This window comes from Mesoplodon densirostris, chromosome 4 (assembly GCF_025265405.1).
Source record: "Mesoplodon densirostris isolate mMesDen1 chromosome 4, mMesDen1 primary haplotype, whole genome shotgun sequence".
Classification (NCBI taxonomy): domain Eukaryota; kingdom Metazoa; phylum Chordata; class Mammalia; order Artiodactyla; family Ziphiidae; genus Mesoplodon; species Mesoplodon densirostris.
The window spans coordinates 131,445,168-131,465,907 of record NC_082664.1 but is presented as its reverse complement, the minus strand read 5'-3'; the positions used below and the strand labels follow the sequence as shown (position 1 = coordinate 131,465,907).

Sequence of the window (20,740 nt, the reverse complement as noted above, 5' to 3'; positions counted from 1 at the left end):
TTGAACCCAGGCCTGGGACTCAGCCAAAACCCAGATTGGGACTTGAACCCACAGTCTTTTAACTGAGATCACACACCTGGTCTCAGGACTTAAGCTCAGGTTCTTTTTTTTTTTTTTTTTTCTTTTGGTTGGAGCGTTTAATCCATTTACATTTAAGGTAATTATTGATATGTATGTTCCTATTCCCATTTTCTTAATTGTTTTGGGTTTGTTATTGTAGGTGTTTTCCTTCTCTTGTGTTTCCTGCTTAGAGAAGTTCCTTTAGCATTTGTTGTAAAGCTGGTTTGGTGGTGCTGAATTCTCTTAGCTTTTGCTTTTCTGTAAAGGTTTTAATTCCTCTGTCAAATCTAAATGAGATCCTTGCTGGGTAGAGTAATTTTGGTTGTAAGTTTTTCCCTTTCATCACTTTAAATATGTCCTGCCGCACGCTTCTGGCTTGCAGAATTTCTGCTGAAAGATTAGCTGTTAACATTATGGGGATTCCCTTGTATGTTATTTGTTGCTTTTCCCTTGCTGCTTTTAATATTTTTTTCTTTGTATTTCATTTTTCATAGCTTAATTAATAGGTTTCTTGGTGTGTTTCTCCTTGCATTTATCCTGTATGGGACTTTCTGTGCTTCCTGGACTTGACTATTTCCTTTACCATATTAGGGAAGTTTTCAACTATAATCTCTTCAAATATTTTCTCAGTCCCTCTCTTTTTCTCTACTTCTTCGGGGACCCTTATAATTCAAATGTTGGTGCATTTAGTGTTGTCCTAGAGGTCTCTGAGACTGTCCTCAATTCTTTCCATTCTTTTTTCTTTATTCTGCTCTGTGGTAGTTATTTCCACTATTTTATCTTCCAGGTCACTTCTCCATTCTTCTGCCTCAGTTATTCTGCTATTGATTCCTTCTAGAGAATTTTTAATTTCAGTTATTGTGTTGTTCATCATTGTTTGTTTGCTCTTTAGTTCTTCTACATCCTTGATAAACATTTCTTGTATTTTCTCCATTCCATTTCCAAGATTTTGGATCATCTTTACTGTCATTATTCTGAATTTTTTCAGGTAGACTGCCTATTTCCTCTTCATTTGTTTGGTCTGGTGGGTTTTTACCTTGCTCTTTCATCTGCTGTGTATTTCTCTGTCTTCTCATTTTGCTTAACTTACTGTGTTTCTGGTCTCATTTCATGGGCCGCAGGTTCATAATTCCCATTGTTTTTGGTGTCTGCCTCCAGTGGGTAAGGTTGGTGCAGTGTTTGTGTAGCCTTCCTGGTTAAGCTCAGGTTCTTGATGTCTCATTGCAGAAATAATTCAGTGAGAGACAAGTTGATAGGTAAGAAGTGGATTTATGGGCTTCCCTGGTGGCACAGTGGTTGAGAGTCCACCTGCCAATGCAGGGGACACGGGTTCGTGCCCTGGTCCAGGAAGATTCCACATGCCGCAGAGCGGCTGGGCCCGTGAGCCATGGCCGCTAAGCCTGCGCGTCCGGAGACTGTGCTCTACAACGGGAGAGGCCCACAACAGTGAGAGGCCCGCATACTGCAAAAAAAAAAAAAAAAAAAAAAAAAAAAAAGAAGTGGATTTAGACAGAAACACACTCCACAGAGTGTGGGCCATCTCAGAAGGTAAAAGCAGCCCCAGGGAATGGGGTTGTCAGTTTTTATGGGCAGGGTAATTTCATAGGCTAATGAGTGGGAGGAGTATTCCAGCTATTTTGGGGAAGGGGTGGGGATTTCTAAGAATTGGGCCACCACCCACTTTTTGGTCTCTGATGGTTGGCCTTGGAACTGTCATGGCACCTGTGGGTGCGTCATTTAGCTTTCGGATGTGTTACAGTGAGTGTATGCTGAGGCTCAAGGTCTAGTGGTCTGCTATCTTGGACCTATTTGGTCCTAATCAGTTTATGTCATGTCCTTGGGCTATGTCATTCTTTTAAAGGTTGTGCCCTGCCCCCTTCCCTCCTGTTTGAGCTGTCCATTGATTTTTTTATTTCAGTGATATTTTTCATTTCTAGAAGATCTATTTGGTTCTCATTCTAATTTGCCCTTTTTTTCTTTAATAGTATCTTATTTTTAATCCTTCTTTTAAAACGTATCCATTTAATATTTTTTATTGGATATTTCTTTTGCTAATTTCTTGGTAATTTAATCCTACCCTTTTGCTGATTTGGTAAATTAACCTGTGCAAATTAATCCACATGGGTAATAGTTGTAATCCTTTCTCCAAAGCAAGGACTCCAACAAAATTTCAGATGACAGGGCTGGGCAGCAGGGGAGTCTTCTGAGGGGGTGATTGTCTTAGTCCATTTGGATTACTATAACAAAAATACCATAAACTGGGTGCCTTATAAGCAATAAACCATTTCTCATAGTTCTGTGGTCTGGAAGTCCAAGATAATGGTGCTAGCAGATATGCTGTCTGGTGAGAGCCCACTTCTTCATAGACAAGATGGTGCCTTCTTGCTGTGTCCTCACATGCAGGAAGGAGGCAAGGGATCTCTTGAGGTCTCTTTCATAAGGGCACTAATCTCATTCATGAGAGCCGCAATCTCATAATCTAATTACCTTCCAAAGGCCCCAACTCCTTAATGCCGTCACCTTGTGGGCTGCAATTTCAACAACCGAATTTTGGGGACTGAATTCAGTCCATTGTAGTGTTATCTCATGGAGAACCTAGGTTGGCCTGGTGTTGCGTGATGACTGCATTACACAGCCTGGATCCCAAGACAACTAAAGGGCACTGCTAAGGGTAAAGCTCTGAGAAATAAGATCAGGGTTCCATTTTCAGAGCAATAAGCTGGCCCTAGACTAGGCCATTCCTCTTCACAGGCCATCCAGGGGGCTCTCTATTAGCACTCTGCCCTCTCCACACCAGACCATTCTCACACACGATGACTAGCCACACTACCTCACACTCCCTCTTCTTTTTCTATTAAAGGCTTTGTGGAGGGGAAGCTGGAGCGAAGTGAGAGAGTGGCATGGACATATATACATTACCAAATGTAAAACAGATAGCTAGTGGGAAGAAGCTGCATCGCACAGGGAGATCAGCTCAGTGCTTTGTGACCACCTAGAGGGGTGGGACAGGGAGGGTGGGAAGGAGACGCAAGAGGGAGGGGATATGGGGATATATGTATACATATAGCTGATTCACTTTGTTATATAGCAGAAACTAACACAACATTGTAAAGCAGCTATACTCCAATAAAGATGTTTTATAAAAAAAAGATTTCCCATAGCATACCAAAATGTTCTTGTTTATTAAAATACTATATTACTGTCATCCAACTTCTCTGGAACACGTTCACCATAAAAAATGAGAATTTTCAAAATGCAAAAAAAAAATAAAAAATAAAGGCTTTGTGGTTTAAAAAAAAAACCACACACACACACACCTCACTGGTCATTAAAACATACATGTCTATGGGGATATTGTGGGAAAGAGGGAATAAGACCTCCTTGAAGTAACACATCTCACACTTGGAACTAACAATGTTAAAACCCATCACTTTGTCCATAACTGTATAGTCCATGCTGAGCACAAAAAGGCAGATCTGGTCCAGAGGTCCTATTTTTCAAATGAAGAAACTGAGACTGAGAGAGGTAAAGGGATTTTTTCAGGGTCTTCTGATTTTTAAATTTGTAGTACCACACAAATTCACTCTTACTTTTAGTAAGAGATAAAAGGGATAATAACATTCTTATATAAATAGAAGTTACAAGACTAATAAATTATAATCAAGAGGAAAAGTAGTACAATAGTGAGGACATTTTACTTCATGTAAGTAATTAATAAATTGGGATACTTATAATATTACTCTTAGAAAGGTAGTAGAAAATATGGGATTGCCCAGGTACCGGTCTGCCTAAGTTGTCTCTGGCAACACTCACTCAGATCAGGTACCACATCTGAGAGGGACATGGATGAACTGTTGTATTTAGGGAAGGGCCATCAAGATTATGGGGTGACCTGAACTTATGTCTAATCAGGGATGGTTTAGGTAGAAAGAGATGAGAACTTGAAGACTTACATGCTTTACTGAATGAATGGCAGGACATGAGGTCAGCCTTCAATTCTATTACTCAGTGCTTCCATATACAGGCTTCCATTTATATAAAGTCGTTGTTTTAAAGAATCATTCATTAAAGGATGGGTGGTTTTATCCAAGGTCAAGAAGATGGTAATATATAATTTCGTAAAGATTCTATGGTTCCATCATGAAAGGCTTAAAATATCTGTGACTAAAGGGACTTACAACTACTCTTACAATATAAACAAGAGTTACTAGGTAGGCTCAGTATCCAGAATTTAAAGCCATTGGATTTATAGCTAGAATTAGGTCTTTAATTTGTAATTTACATAGTTGAAGGTTTTCACCTATTACGTGGGACTAAAGGGAGTAAATGGTTTTCAAGTCTTCAGCTGTAAAAATAAAAGTTCTCAGAGTTTAATAAACATTCCGTCATGTAAAACAAAACCTGTATTTCTTCTCTCTGAACTAGGAATACATGTGTAATGCTGGGGGGAATTCATCCCATGAGAAGGACATCAGCCAGCAGAAGAAAGAGCAGTTATAACTGGACTTCATCTGTATAAAAAGTCATTCTTACTCTAATGGCCCCAAGGATTGGGACTGAGTTCAAAGGATGGTAGCCACAGGAAAACAGATCTATGCTTAATATAAGGACCTTCCAACCATGGACTATTATCAGTCTATGAATTGAAGTGCAACTAAAACAAAGGCCCCCAAGGGAATTATTTTCTCCAAAAAATGAGTGATAGTACTAATTAAAAATGAACCCACTTGACATAAAAGCATTATTGGTGTTTCTAAAAGAGCTACATTATAATTTAACATTAATTGATTGAGTCATTAGTTTTAAATAGAACAGGCAATATATTCTTATTCACCAGTCTGAGTCATGGGTAATCAGTCTTTATGGCCCTTACAAAACAATGTTTTCAATAGTATCCATTCACCACCTAGATTGTCATAACAGTCATGCAAAATTTCCACTCTGTTCATTTGGGGTCAGCTCCGAAGAAGCATTTTCTAGGTCTCTAAACTTTAACCAAAGGAATCTTTTACATGGGCAAGCAGTTATTTCCTGCAATGTATTTCCGGTCAATAATTCCAGATATATTAAAATGTCACACAGACCTTATAATTTATTCCAGAATCTCTCAGGAGTATGACTCCCTTATCTTGGCTTAAAGAAAAAAAAAATCTACTACTTCCATTACACAGCTACTGATATTCCAATCACTGCAGAGTCCAGGAAATCTTTAATGAAAAGGTTAACGCTGTTAATACTCTAATTCATGCCCTCCTCCCTTCCACACCCCCGCCACCCACTACTTCTGAAAGTGTGAATCACTGTGAATTGAAGGAAGATTTGATCAGAAGTATCAAAGTAGGTTAAGAATCTCCAAAAGAGCTCTGTAGGGAAGGGAGATATGTCCTGTTCAGGTGTGCTGCTTAATCTAAACCATCAGTAAGTGCTTGCTTATCTCATTTGCAGCACCATCCTCTGGTGAATCTAAAATGTTATAGCTTCCACTCAAATTGCAATCTTTGAACACCTGCTCATGTTACATTACTCTTTAATATGACCTACTATGCTTAAAAACATGTAACTTCCTCCAGTGAGCCCCTAGCTAGTTGGGATACAGTATGCATCTTGGGCATTTTTTTCATGCCTCTAACAACAGAACTTTCTAATGGCTTGATTATGGTATAACACCATAATCACGTATTTGATTCTTCATTCTGACCATGCATTAGAAATAGAGACAAGTTTTAGGTCCTAGCCAAAATTATTTCTTGATGTTTACACCTCAAAAGCTCTATTTGCTAGTAAACTGTCACAGTAATATCAGATCAGGGCTTCCCTGGTGGCACAGTGGTTTAAGAATCCACCTGCCAATGCAGGGGACACAGGTTTGAGCCCTGGTCCGGGAAGATCCCACATGCTGCGGAGCAACTAAGCCCATGCACCACAACTACTGAGCCTGTGCTCTAGAGCCTGTGAGCCACAACTACCGAGCCCATGTGCCACAACTACTGAAGCCTGCGCACCTAGAGCCCGTGCTCCACAACAAGAGAAGCCACTGCAATGAGAAGCCTGCGCACCACAACAAAGAGTAGCCCCTGCTCGCCACAACTAGAGAAAGCCCAAACGCAGCAACGAAGACCCAACGCAGCCAAAAAAAAAAAAAAATTAGATCATATGTAAGAATTCTCTAAAGAAAAAAAAAATTCAGACAAAGGGCCGGTTTAGATTTCAAGTGCTACTATGGGAAGTGCTTGTGTCACCGTTAGACCTAAAACACAGAGTAGGAAAAAATACATAGATAATTTTGGGATGAGGGTATAAGGTTCTAAAAGAAATCCAAGAAGCCAACATCAGTCATGTTCATTCAATAGTGACAGAAGTATCCTCATTTCTAAGAAAGAAGGGGAAGAGGTGGAGATAAGAAAGAAAAGCTGGTAGGTGATGAATCCTAATTTCTGCTTCTATCTCACCATAGGATTTTGGGTAAATTATTTAGTGTCTTGTTTCTGTCCCATCTCGAAGATTAATTTTATATTGATAGTATAATGTAGAGGTTGATGTTCTTCTGTAAAGGTTCAGAGAGTAAATATTTTAAGTTTGCTGGTCATATTGTCTCTGTCACAACTACCCATTTCTGCCATTGTAGTGTGGGAACAGCAGTACCGATGCAAATGAATTACCAATGCAACAGCATTACTAATGTGTTCCAATAAAATTCTACTTACAAGAACAGATTTGGGGACTTCCCTGGCGGTCCAGTGGTTAAGACTCCATGCTTCTACTCTAGGGGGCACAGGTTCGATTCCTGGTCGAGGAAATAAGATCCCACATGAAGCGCAGGGCATGGCCAAAGAAACAAAAAACAAAAAACAAAAAAACCACCAGATTATTTGGTCCATGGGCTGCAGTGTGCCAGTCACTGGTATAATATCTATTAATACTTAATAAAGAGAATTCAATAATATCCAGAGAGGTGCCATTAAAAAGAAAAGATAAAGAAAATAATGTATAAAGAAGGAAGGATTAGAAGATGACAAAAGAGGAAAGCAGTTTGTGTGACAGAAAAACTAGTGTTATAAGGTAAATGTTTTCTACAAACAATAAAACCCAAAGACCAAGATCTGGTCTTTTTTTGATGAAAATTATTTATCATGGAACTTAAACCACAATTGGGGAAATTTAAGCATTATAGTCAATCTCTGGAGAAGTCACTTGGTCATTCTTCAAGATAAAAATACTACTAAAGAATTAAATCTTCTTTGTAAAGTGTTCACTATTATCTTAGTGGATACTATCAACCTAGAGGATCATGTTGGCTTATTTCATTACCATTCTAATTATTTTCACACTAGAGGTCAATTCTAAAAACTTTTCATCCACCAGATATTTACTTAATTAATACACTAGGGGATAGAAATCATGACTATGTTCTTCTGTTTTGTTTTTTTCTCCAGAGTTGGCATGAATCTTTATGAAGCACCATCATAAGGCAACATTTCAGTCTCCTACATGTCAATGCCAATTATTTTGAATGCCTTATCAAAACAATTTGCCAGGGCTTCCCTGGTGGTGCAGTGATTGAGAGTCCGCCTGCGGATGCAGGGGACACGGGTTCGTGCCCCGGTCTGACTGGGCCCATGAGCCATGGCCGCTGAGCCTGCGCTCCGCAACAGGAGAGGCCACAACAGTGAGAGGCCCGCGTATGCAAAAAAAAAAAAAAAAAAAAAAAAAAAAAAAAATTTGCCAGTATAACTAAAATGAAACATTGATACGATCTGAAGAGGGAAGAAAATCCTGTTGTTTCTCATGGCTTCTCCTACAGTTTATGACGTTTCCAAAATTCGGGAAGCAACTTTAATAAATTGATAATTTTAAGGTTATACAGATTTACAATTTCTTATCTAACCCCTGGGACCAGATGTGTTTCACAATACAGAATTTTTCAAATTTTAGAAAGGCAATACGGTTCATATACCACATAGCTTGTACCCCTCCAGTGAGGTCTGGAGCAGCACCTCATAATCAAATACATTAATTTTGCTACAGCCAAACTCATTTACACAAATAGAATAAAGACCACAAATAGCCTCATGTCAGTTCAGTTCAGATTTTGCTGTCAAATGTTTCTGTTGCAAACTTACAAAAAACCTTTTGGCTTTCAGAACTTTTTCAATTTTTGAATTTTGTTAGGGACAGAGGGTCTGCAGTATGTAAAAACAAAACAAAAAGGTTTTCCGAAGGCTTTTTCAGTGCAAAGAGACGCTCAATGTTGAGTATTTGAATGATACAGCCTTGTAATGGAAGCATAAATTCAAGAACGATAAGCCTAAATTCTACTATAGGCACAATTACTGAGAAAAATGGGCTCCCTCTGTTCCAGGGAGTCTCAATTTCTTTTCAGAGTCAATACACACATAGCATAGAATCCTCTTTCATCAGTATTAATCGTCATTCTCACAGGAATTCTCAAACAAAAGGGCTTGTGCCTCAAGGATAGATGATTTTGACATGAGTAATCTCCTATCCCTTAAAAATATTTGGTTTTCTCCCCAGTAAAAAGATGGTTCTTCTAGCTCTGGCAATAATTGCAATTCTGTAATTTAACTGCAGAGCTCTTCAAGAGTTTGATTACTTTAAATCCAGAGCATTAACTTTTTGATCCCAGGTGTACCTTAGAAATACACATAAACCACTGTTAAAAATACAGATGTCCAGGGCCTCCCTGGTGGCGCAGTGGTTGAGAGTCCGCCTGCCGATGCAGGGGATACGGGTTCGTGCCCCGGTCTGGGAGGATCCCATGTGCCGCGGAGCGGCTGGGCCCGTGAGCCATGGCCGCTGGGCCTGCGCATCCGGAGCCTGCGCATCCGGAGCCTGTGCTCCGCAGCGGGGGAGGCCACAGCAGTGAGAGGCCCGTATACCGCAAAAAGAAAAAAAAAAAAAAAAAATACAGATGTCCAGACAATACCACATCAATACATTCAGAGGCCCACAGCACCAAAAAGGTGGTAGTCACCTCCCTTATACATAATTCAAAATAAAAACAATACTAAATCATGAAACACATGTAAATAAATACATCCTAGATCAGATTTTTCTTATGAGTCTTTGAATCTTTTGCGCTTTTTTTCATTTTGATGCCCGTTTTGCTATATTCCTCAGGCTATTCTTCCTAGTGGATAACCCAGTACCGGGAAAGCCGTCATACTTGTAGTCTGAGTTCCCAGTGGGAGGGGGTGGAGGGCGGGAGACAAAAAAACGGAGACAGAAACAGATGGGGTGGAAACCCCCAAACTGCCGTGCAGTCTAAGAAAGGATCTGCAAGGCCACTGAGGAGTCTTCAAGCCGAAGTCGGCTGTCAGAGGAGCTCCCTGTCTCCCAGGGGTGGGCCTGCCCAGCATCCTTGCCACTCACAGTCAGCGACTGACAGAAAGCATGGAAGACATGGCAAGTGGGGCCACAAATTCAAAGTGTGGCAGCTGGTCACATCTGTTCTCTGTATTCTCTCAGTATTGAAGATCTGTGCCACTGGTCTCCAGTGTGGTAAAGGGGCTCCAAACCCCCAGGAAAAACCTTTTCCTGCCTAGCATCTTTTTTTTTTTTAATTTATTTTTGGCCGCGTTGGGTCTTCATTGCTGTGCGCAGGCTTTCTCTAGTTGTGCGTGAGCAGGGGCTACTCTTCACTATGGTGCACAGGCTTCTCATTGTGGTGGCTTCTCTTGTTGCAGAGCACAGGCTCTAGGCGCACAGGCTTCATTAGTTGTGGCACACGGGCTCAGTAGTTGTGGCTCGCGGGCTCTAGAGAGCAGGCTCAGTAGTTGTGGCACACGGGCTTAGTTGCTCTGCGGCATGTAGGACCTTCCTGGACCAGGGATTGAACCAGTGTCCCCTGCATTGGCAGGCGGATTCTTAACCACTGTGCCACCAGGGAAGCCCCTGCCTAGCATCTTTTAAAGCTCTCGGGAACTAAACTCAATATCCTGTGACAGGGCCTCCCTGGTGGTGCAGTGGTTGAGAGTCCACCTGCCGATGCAGGGGATATGGGTTCGTGCCCCGGTCTGGGAGGATCCCATGTGCCGCGGAGCAGCTGGGCCCGTGAGCCATGGCCACTAAGCCTGCGCGTCCGGAGCCTGTGCTCCGCAACGGGAGAGGCCACAACAGTGAGAGGCCTGCATACCGCAAAAAAAAAAAAAAGAAAAAAAAATATCCTGTGACAAACCATAGTGGAAAAGAATATGAAAAAGGATATATATATATATATATATATATATATACATACATACATATATATGTATAACAGAGTCACTTTGATGTACAGCAGAAATTAACACAACATTGTAAATGAACTATACTTCAATAAAAATTTTTTTAAAAAGCTATCCGTAACTATTAATCTAAGTTCTCACAAAAAGTGAAAGCAAATATTATTGAGTATGTAACATAAACCCACAAAGTTTTCACACCTGTAAACAGTGCACCATGTTTTATTTCTCTCATCTGCAAGCAGTTGACTCTCAAAGCATTTAAAAAAACACAATAGACATTATTACACTTTACTAATGAATTACTTCTATCCCAGGGGATTAAATCAAATGAAAATGGTACAAATATTTGGAAGTTTATTTCTGAGCCAACTGAGATGATGAATTTATGGGTTTCTATAAATTAATTTTTCTTAGTTCAATGTTTTGTACATGCCATCAGTACAATTTAATTACTTAAATATTTAGGATATTGTCAATAGCTGTGATTCATATGAAAAATATAATCAGATACCTCAAATTCCTGATTCAGTTTTAAAAGACACAAAATATTAGTACACTTGAATAAAGTGCAATTAACAGAAATTCTGCTTAAAGCTAGAAGTTTTGAATATAATACTTTCCTTGACAGAAAAAAAAGTGATGTTGAAAAGGCAAAGACCACCATAACGTATCAAATATTTAGGGCATTCATTATTATACCCTTTATTTTGGAGTCTACAGTAAATTTCTAATGAGGAAAATTTTTTAAAGTTGTAAGGCCTGTCTTAAAAAACATGAATAAGGATAGTAGAAACATTACCACACATATCAACAAAAACAGAGCAAACCAAGTTTGTGCACAACTTCATTTCATCATTAATTCAGTGATTTGGAGTAAATGCCATGTTAAAAACCATGAGCAAATTTAAAGATTCATCCAAGGAAATTAAGTACTTTTGAGCATTTTTTTAAAAGCTTTAATAGGCAGTGCATCTCTGACCAGCACAAATGAGATGCAGAAAGAACAAAAATGAGTGTATGGAGCTGACTCTTACAGGCCTGCTTGCTCAAAGTATACTACCAATGATTTTCCTCAGTGTTGTTAGATGCCTTACTTTATTTATATATAAAGCAGCTAGAGCTCTTTCATTATTCCTACTAAGTATTTAAAATACATTTCTACGTATGCATTAACATTAAGTGTTAATTATGATGCCCTTTAAAATCTTTCAACTTATAAAATACAAGTTCTAGAAATATAAAAATATTCATTTTTTTCATGTTTCTGACTCTTGAAAAACTTAAAGTGCAGTATTTTCATGCATCAGCACATTGATCATGCCATATAAGTTCATCTCGAAAGAGCATGTAAATAATTTCCAAAACTTCTAGAGAACAGAGTATAGATATTTTAAGGTTTGATTTTCCATTTGTCTTTATATTACAGTGCAAGGAGGAAAAATAAGCGCCAAATCAAAACATGTTTTCATTAGGAGAAAATAATGCTTTCATGAAAAGAAAATAGGAAACATCTCATGTTTCCCTTTAGTGCTTTTTCTTAAGGCAATCACCTGGTTTACCAAAAATGTTGTATCAGTTCAATTATTGAACAAAATATACAACATTTGTTCAAAGATTTGTCCAAAAAAGCTCTCACAGAACATTAGTCATTCTAAGCTTTCTTATTTTTCAGTAAGGACTTTAATTAAAAACAAGCTTATTACCCTTTGTTTCACAATTTTAATGGAAATTTCACTCTGAGTTTAAAGTGGTATTTCTTTAAGGGTCTGACCCATCCAGGTGGCAGTGTAGAAGTGGACTGCTATCATACACACAGCTACACAATTAGAGCCAAAACTAAGGGGGGAAAATGGAAAATCCAAAACTAACTACTCTAGAAAAAAATTCCAAAACTAAAGGCTTCCTTGAAGAAGAGTGGTTTACAGACAAGACTGTGATTGGTTTTTCTCCCAGCAGCAGCCCCCTGGGATCTGTGATTAAGATGGTATTTGGGGCCTGAGAAGTTTCAGTGATGATTGCTTCATCAATTTTTGCTGGTGTCTCATTGACCGTGCATCCTCAATAGCATGACATGCTCTCTGGAAAACAAAATATTTACCATGAATGGTAAAGACAAGTACAGGCTCACGTGGTGGAGGAGAAAGGTACAAAACCAAGAGTATGAGCTCTCCACACAAGTCCAAAGACAAGAATACACAGTTAACACACATCATGCTAAGACCCTTCTGCCCTGTTAAGCCCACAACATATTATTTTAAGCATATATATCCACCCAAAGCTATAACTAGTAGATCTTTGGGGAAAAGTAATAAGTATTGTTAATTATAACATTTTTATTTCAACTTGCAGTGAAAACACTGAGAGGGCATTCTTTAAAATAAATCGTTTACCTCTGCTGTGGTGATATCCTGCAGGTAAATTTTCTGAACACAGCCTTGATTGGCACTGTCTCTTTTTTGGAACAGACCTTGTTTCTGTTTCAAAACAAACAATGACAGAAAAGAAATTATTATGGGGAAGAAAAAAAATCATAACCTTTAATTGAGTGCTTAAATGTCAACTCTATTTTATAATCACTAGACTAACCAAATACACATATTCAGTATGATAAGAAATAAATCATTTTGGTACAAGGATAGTGGTTCCATATGTGAGTTGTTAAAATTTATGAAATTGGATGAGTACATATCTATCTGCATAAAATGATGGCTTTCTGCAGGCAATGATAAATAGCCTACAGAAATACCACTTGATAACTCATCACATCTGACAAATCAAAAAACCCTTCCTTCATTTCCTTAGCCGATAGATAAAATTCTTATATAATGTAAAATACACTGAGTCAATTCTCACCACTGATGTGAAAGAAAAGTGATAACTGAGGAAGCTGTAATATACATGCATAGTGACACAATCTTTCCTAGTCTAAAAACTATGTTTCATATACCAAGGCATTTAAATTTTGAAACTCTACAATGAGGTAAGGCTGAAATACAAAATGGAATGGTTTCATGGTAGTTTCTTTTACTTGTAAACTTCTATGAAAAGAAAGTAAATGTAAATTAAAGGATAATGGTACTTACATCTCTAACTACTGAATTTTATGATAAATATTTTTCAGATAGTTTCAGGAATAGAGATAACAATTATTGTTTAGGAAAAAATATAGAAATTACCATCTTTGGAATAGTAATTTCTAGTTTTTTTTGAAAGGGGTGAAAATAAATTTATATCATATATAATAAAAATTATACGTTTCAAAGTAAAGTGAGTCTACGAACTAAGCAAAAGATGGGGTATCATTTTTGCTAATTACTTGCTATGTAATTAAAGTTTTTCCGGGCCTCCCTGGTGGCGCAGTGGTTGAGAGTCCGCCTGCCGATGCAGGGGATACGGGTTCGTGCCCCGGTCTGGGAGGATCCCATATGCCGCGGAGCGGCTGGGCCCGTGAGCCATGGCCGCTGGGCCTGTGCATCCGGAGCCTGTGCTCCGCAACGGGGGAGGCCACAACAGTGAGAGGCCCACATACCGCAAAAAGAAAAAAAAAAAAAAAAAAAAAAAATTTTCCATAGAAAATGTAAAGGAAAGACATGAAAGCATTATTACATACTTAAAATGCATTAGCCTTCTATACATGTCAAATATTATTAAATGTGAGTGTTTTAGACACAATATTTGTAATAATCTCCTAAAAGCCTAAAATGGGAATCTTTCCAGAAGTATCTAAGATTATAGCAAAATAATATCCATGTGAAGTTAAAAAAAAACCTTCTACTCAATAATGCTTTATTCTACCAAAAAGAAACCTAATTCTTTCAGTGAACAAATTTAATATTTCACTCAATGCAATCAAGGACTGTCAGAAACTAAAGTACAGAACACAAATAGATTACATCTTTCCTTACTTTTCAGCATATAATAATAATAATACTTCAAACATTTTATTCAGTTAACTACAAAACAGAGTCAGAAAGCACTGGTTTCCATTCATTTAACAAACTCCTCGTTCTAAAGGTGTGATTCATGTTTTCTCACCTCAACTGAAATTTTGAGCAGATTTCCATCAACAATAGGAGACTGTACAAAATCTTCAAATGGATATTGCCAGTCTACGGACACATGGCCTAGGATTTCAACTTCCTTTATACACAACACTCGTCTATTTTGCAAAAGGAAACAAAAACATACAGGTAGTGATAAAGACAGTTAATTACTCTAATATTTCACTCTGCTGGATGGTATTACTTGCTCAGTATAACCTGGCACACTAAAAAATGTATGCTTCACATTAAAAAAAAGGTAACTGTCAAATAAAGAGCAAACATGGCACAAGTAACAAAGCAGACCTTCAAAAATTCCCCTTCTGCCAATCTTGCAAAATTCAGAAAAATGTCTTTTTTTTTTAACTGACCAGAAAACTGAAATCATTCTCTTTAAAACATGTAAGGAACAGGCTATACTCTCATCTGGGAAGCAATAAAGGCAGAAGCCTCTGAAAATGTTTTACTTGGAAAATTATTAATTGCTTTTTACTGTCAATCACATATGCCTTCTAATCAAGAAAGAAATGTCACAAACCTCAAATGTCAGCAAAGATTCACGTTAGGCCTACTAATAAATATCAGGTTTGAACACTTTAATACTGATGTACTATATCACAGAGTATCCCATTTTACTCAACAGCAATTTAAAAAAAATTCACAGAATCCTTAAAGGGCATCTACATTGATTTCCCAGTGTGTGATTCAGATTTGTTACTGATAGAACTCTACTTGATTCTAAAGTTTCTATTACAGAAAGCAAAACTAGGAAAGTAGAACTGTTCATTCTACAAATGTGTATGGTGCTGGAGAAACAAAGAAGACAAGGTTTCTGCTTGAGAGGTACCCATAGGCTATAAGGGGAAATAAACCTGCAAATAAATGCTACAGCCCAGTTAGATAAGAACAATAGCAGAGTGTGTAGAATATTCTTTCGGCACACGGGAGAGAGGGACTGACCGTGGTGATAAAGTAGGTAGCGTTAAGAGCTGATTCTTGAAAGGAATAAGTTCTCTAGGTAGGAAAGGGAAATTATACTCTAGACAAGGAAACAGTGCATTAACATATATAGGAGTACAAAACAGGGAAGACTTCCTTGGGACTTCCTTGGTGGCACAGTGGCTAAGAATCCGCCTGCCAATGCAGGGGACATGGGTTTGAGCCCTGGTCTGGGAAGATCCCACATGCTGTGGAGCAACTAAGCCCGTGCGCCACAACTACTGAGTCTGCGCTCCAGAGCGCGCGAGCCACAACTACTGAACTCGCGTGCATAGAGTCCGCGCTCCGCAACAAGAGAAGCCACCGCAATGAGAAGCCCACGCATTGCAATGAAAAGTAGCCCCTGCTCGCCACAAGTAGAGAAAGCCTGCGTGCAGCAACAAAGACCCAATGCAGCCAAAAATAAATAAATAAAATTAATTAATTAATTTTAAAAATGTTTAAAATATATTTCTAAAAAAAAAGGGAAGAGTTATCTGAGGAATGTGGAGGTCTGTAGCTGGACTACTGGATATATACAGAGGTGAGAAAATTAGCTTAGAGCCAGATCTTGAAGGATTTTTGTTTTTTGGGTTTTTTTGCAGGGGTCAGGGGTAGGGGAGGCTTTCAAGAAATTTTGACTTTGGCTGTGAGAAGAGCTAGATTCTAGATGTTTATAAGGTAGAGTTAAATGAACTTGGTGACCAATGGGGTAAGGACTGATACAGACCCCTGGCACTGTATTTTTCGGCACAGGTGCTACTGAACTTGCGGGACTGTGTTGTGCACTGTAGGAAGTACAGCATCCCTGGCCCCAGGCTACTAAGCGCCTCAGGGCCTCTAATCATTGCGACAACTTCCAACACCCCTACACATTCCGAACAGTCTCTAGGAAGTGGACTCCAACCCCCACCTCCTGCCTAGTAGAGAATCAGATGATAGAGCTAAGAGTTAAAGATAGCTATTACAAATCACTGCATCAAACGCAATTCACCATTCTGATTGTCTTAAAACTCTACGCTTGACCATCGTACTCTTGAACAATATTACTGTTCTCCTGCCACCTTCAATCTCCTTCACTTTCTTCCTCCTGCACCATGTTTGCCAGAGTGCAAATCTTGGTCTTCTTCTGTTTAACATATTCTCTCAGGATGGTTTCTTAGATCTCAACTCCAGATCTTTACCCAAACTACAATTACCTACGCTTATACCTGTATCTGTATGTCTCCCTGACTACTGAGGCACCTCTACTTTGATATCTCAAAGCTGTGTCAAACTCATCAAGCTCAAAACAGAAACAAAATCATCATCGTTTCCCTCAAATTACTGTAAACGGTACTCAAGCCAAAAACCAGCAAAGTCATCTTGTATTCCCTTCTCTTCCATATTCAGTCACCCAACCCTGGTCTCTTAAGGCTACCCACTCATATCTAAGAGAGACTGTCATTGCACTGGTCAGGAATATTATTTTTCTAATTGCCTCCTGAAAAGCTCTATAAGGGATTAGATTTCAAATTACTATGATTTTTCAATTTATTTGAAGAAAAACAGATGTATAATGTACACATTAATATTCCTACCAAATGCCTAAATCAAACAAGTACTAAAGTATTACATATTACAAAAACAAAAAACCCCCCACTGATTTTCACTGCTTAGTGCTGAATTACATAAAAAGCATAAAAACTACTTTTTAGATTGTTTTGTGAATATTTTACTTCTTAATTAATAGGCAAATCAGAAGACTAGTTAACTCTCTCTTAGAAACAGCTTGTAGGTTTAAGGCTGAATCCTAATGCTTTCCTTTCTCTCCTTGCCACCTAAATATATTTAAATGCAATAGTAAGGAATCCAATGCAGATGTTACCTACTGTAAGTGCTTTGCCTTAGTCCTACAAAATACATAACTTAGAATGTTTTGAAAATTATTAATCTATAGTTAGAATAAGTGATGTAAGGTAAATCTCAGGAAAATAAACTTAGTAGTTTAGTCCAAGTTCTTTTATTGGGAAAAATTATCTACCACTCCCAAAATACTTAGAAAAAACTGGAACACAAAGAAATAATACCATCCTTTTAAAAGGTATGCTAATCATCCAAAATAAAACCTAGTGAGAAAAACTGATTCATGAATTCACCCTCCATAACTGGATTTATAATTCACATATAAAGGTATCACTGCTGCACTTATAAAGTCTATTCTAGACTCCGTCTCTCAGAAGTTGTGTAACTTGGTTAAGCCCTTAAACCATGCTAAGTCTCAGTTTCAGCATCTCCAAAATGAGAGGGTCAGAATAGATGATCTCGAAGGACCTATCCAGATCTGTATTTCTGTGATTCTATGACAATGAACATTTTGCAGTTGAAGCATAGTTATCTAAATCCTCTGCCATTTTAATCTCCAAAATTCTTATAATCTATATAGTCAGCATTTTAAAAAACGTCACTTGAAGTCAATACCTATTTGTAACCATAAGGCTTGCCTTCTTCCTTCCCAGAATAACACAGTGGTATCGGTAAGTCTCTCCTTCTAACTTTTTGATATGATTCTGAAAAGAAAAGAAGACTCAAGATTTGGGTTGTACATGCATCCAAATAGTATTTCCAACACTCTATATTAGCTAATCATAATAACAGTGCCAGTTAGGAAAAAATTATTAAAACCAAAAGCACAATTCTATAGATTGGCACGTGAAGCTAGAAAAATATTCATAGTATAAATTAACTTTCACTGTGCCTTAAAAGACAAATAAGTATTAAACACTAAGTGATCTTCTAATAAAATACATCTTGTTGCATAACTCAGAAGCTTTTCAATATTTACCAGAAATAATCAGACATTTTCATTAATATGAACCTATACTAAAACTGGACATTAACTTTACAGGGGTCTTTACCCTGGGGTCCACGGAAGGACTTTGGGAGGTCTATGAACTACCATAAAAGAATATAAAATTTTGAAAATGCATTTCTGAACTTTTTTCAAAGGACAGTTCATACTTTTCATCAGATTTTTAAAAGGGGTCTGTGATCCTTCTCAAAGGTTAAGAACCACTGATTTACAGAGAGGTAGATATACACATAATAAAATTCCAAGATAACTGATATTTAATATTTTTGAATATTTGGTCTTATACATTAAACATGCATGAGAAGTACAAGCGTGTATTGAATTATATTCCTGGTAGAAAAGAAAATTTAATGACAATCTTAATACAAACATGAAGAATTTCTAAGATTTCAAATAGCCGGCACAATTTATTACTAAAGACAATTACAAGCATAAAATAATTCAAGTATAAATAGTAGCGCATTAAAATACATTTATTTTTTAACCATCTCAAAACTATTGTGACTTTAGTCAACACACATTAAAATTAATAAAGTTATTTTTATAATTAATGCTAATGAAATATTATTGACATTATATATAATAATTAAAAATCAGATGAGATAATATATATGAAAATATAAAACATAAACATACCTATAAGATATTAACATTTTATAACCAAGAATACAATATCAATATTATCAAAAGGAGAATATAATCAATAATAATCACAAGCAGAGAAAGCACACTTGTTATTATTTCAAATACATATTTTTTTAAATATCCTTGGTTCCCAGTCATTCCTTGACAATTACAAAAAGCCATGAACAAGGAAGATGAATCCCCAGAGAATGGGGTCTCAACCTCGGAATGAGTCTCAGAGAGAAGTGGAGTTTAATAGTCACTTGTTTCACATCTTCCCTGTGTGAATTAGCTAAAATCTTTTAACATTTATACCTTAATTCCTTTAAAGAGAATATGGGAAATGAATATAACAATTTAGTGCTTTTACTTTCAGCTTTGAAATTTAAATGTTAAAATATTTAGATTTGAGATGAAATGTACAAGAAATACTACCCACTTTCCATCTTGTATGCATTTTCATTAGTTATCAGGCTTTGTACTTTAAAAAAACTGAAGCTTTTAAAGTATATTTATCACCATAATACATTATAGAAACCTGGTTTCCAGCACTTCTAAAACCCACTACACTCTGAGATTCAGTCTTTGTGGCAGATTAGTTTATAAAATATTTACTCTCCCTTCCCAAAATGCAACTTGAAGAATTTACAATATTTAGCAAAACCATTCAATTTTTTCAAGTAAATTCTAAGGAAATAATATAAGATACGAAAAAACATTATGTTTAATGATGTTTATCACAGCATTCTTACTGTTAGTAAAATAACAGAAACAATTTTAATGTCAAGAACTGGGAATGGTCAAATATACGAGGTAAATTTATCTCAACAGATGGTAATGCAAGAATGAAGCATGTCTAAGAACATGGAAAAATATAATTAAAACAAAAAAGCAAGGAACACCATTTAAAATATGATATAATCATAACTATGTGAATCAAGATGAATATTAAATAAAAACTGGCTATATATAAATATATATGTCTGTGTGTACATATATATGTGTGTGTGTCATGATAATTATCCTAGAAAAACAGAGGATAAGTAAGAGTATATCCTATGAAAACATAGTATATAATTCAGTAACTTTCAAAGCTCAGTATTAAATTAAAGAATACAGAGCAATACTCAGGAGAAAAAGAAAATGGGGTAAATCAAAAGATTCCCAAATAAATTATTTAGAATGTACCCACATTACACTAAACACTAGGAGGACGTAATTTTACCCTCAAGTGCTCTTTAATATTTACACATTTTGTTATACTAGGTCCCTTAAGGACAGAAGTCTCCTTTCTTCTGTATATCAAACACAGTCTAGATTATCAAATACTTTGTACCCAACTAACTGATTACAGCAAAGTGGGCAAGGGATGAAACAGCCTAAATTTCTTAATTATCCATGCCTACCCTTGCTACCCATGGAAGAAAATTACCAAGTCCTGTTCTTAATGTACAATCATTCTATTTCTTCCAGTTCTCATATCTTAACAAAAACTACTAAATCGGATGACTATTATTTAGCTAAAATAATAAAGTTTCTTGAAGTTTTGTGCTTACCGACATGCAGTTGTAAAAAGGGAAATCATGAGGAAAAGAATAACATACAGAGCTAAACAATCAAGAAGTAAACAATAAAGAAAAAAATTTTAACAAGTCATAAGATTTTCCAGAAGTCTCATTAAAATTGTAATATATCCAGGAAAATTAAAAATCATTACTTTTACCTAAGAAGGAAGAATAATTATTATTGATGATTTAAGACAGAATATTGAATTAGTTACTGTGCTTGATTCTCACAGAAACTGTACATGAGGCAACATTTTTGCCAACCCTCAATTATTCAGGCACAAGAAAAGTCTGTCAGCTATAGTTTTAGGCTAGTCTTTGAAGGTCATTCTTTCTTCTTTAAAGAGTCCTTGTTTTAAATATGAAGGATTCAATTTATTC

At 37.0% G+C, this 20,740-nt stretch overlaps 1 protein-coding gene across 2 annotated transcripts in view; it reads right to left on the bottom strand.

The window, feature by feature from the left end:
• Nucleotides 1-10,504: 10,504 nt before the first annotated feature.
• Nucleotides 10,505-20,740, bottom strand: part of VPS13C (vacuolar protein sorting 13 homolog C) — a 183,144-nt gene continuing 172,908 nt past the window's right edge. For both annotated transcript variants that reach the window (XM_060097248.1, XM_060097249.1), the window contains exons 80-83: nt 17,780-17,868; nt 14,337-14,460; nt 12,692-12,775; nt 10,505-12,379 (exon numbers count right to left, since the gene is read on the bottom strand). In XM_060097248.1, the coding sequence (XP_059953231.1) occupies nt 12,278-12,379; nt 12,692-12,775; nt 14,337-14,460; nt 17,780-17,868 (399 nt within the window). In that variant the 3' untranslated portion in view covers nt 10,505-12,277. The remainder of the gene's footprint in view (nt 12,380-12,691; nt 12,776-14,336; nt 14,461-17,779; nt 17,869-20,740) is intronic.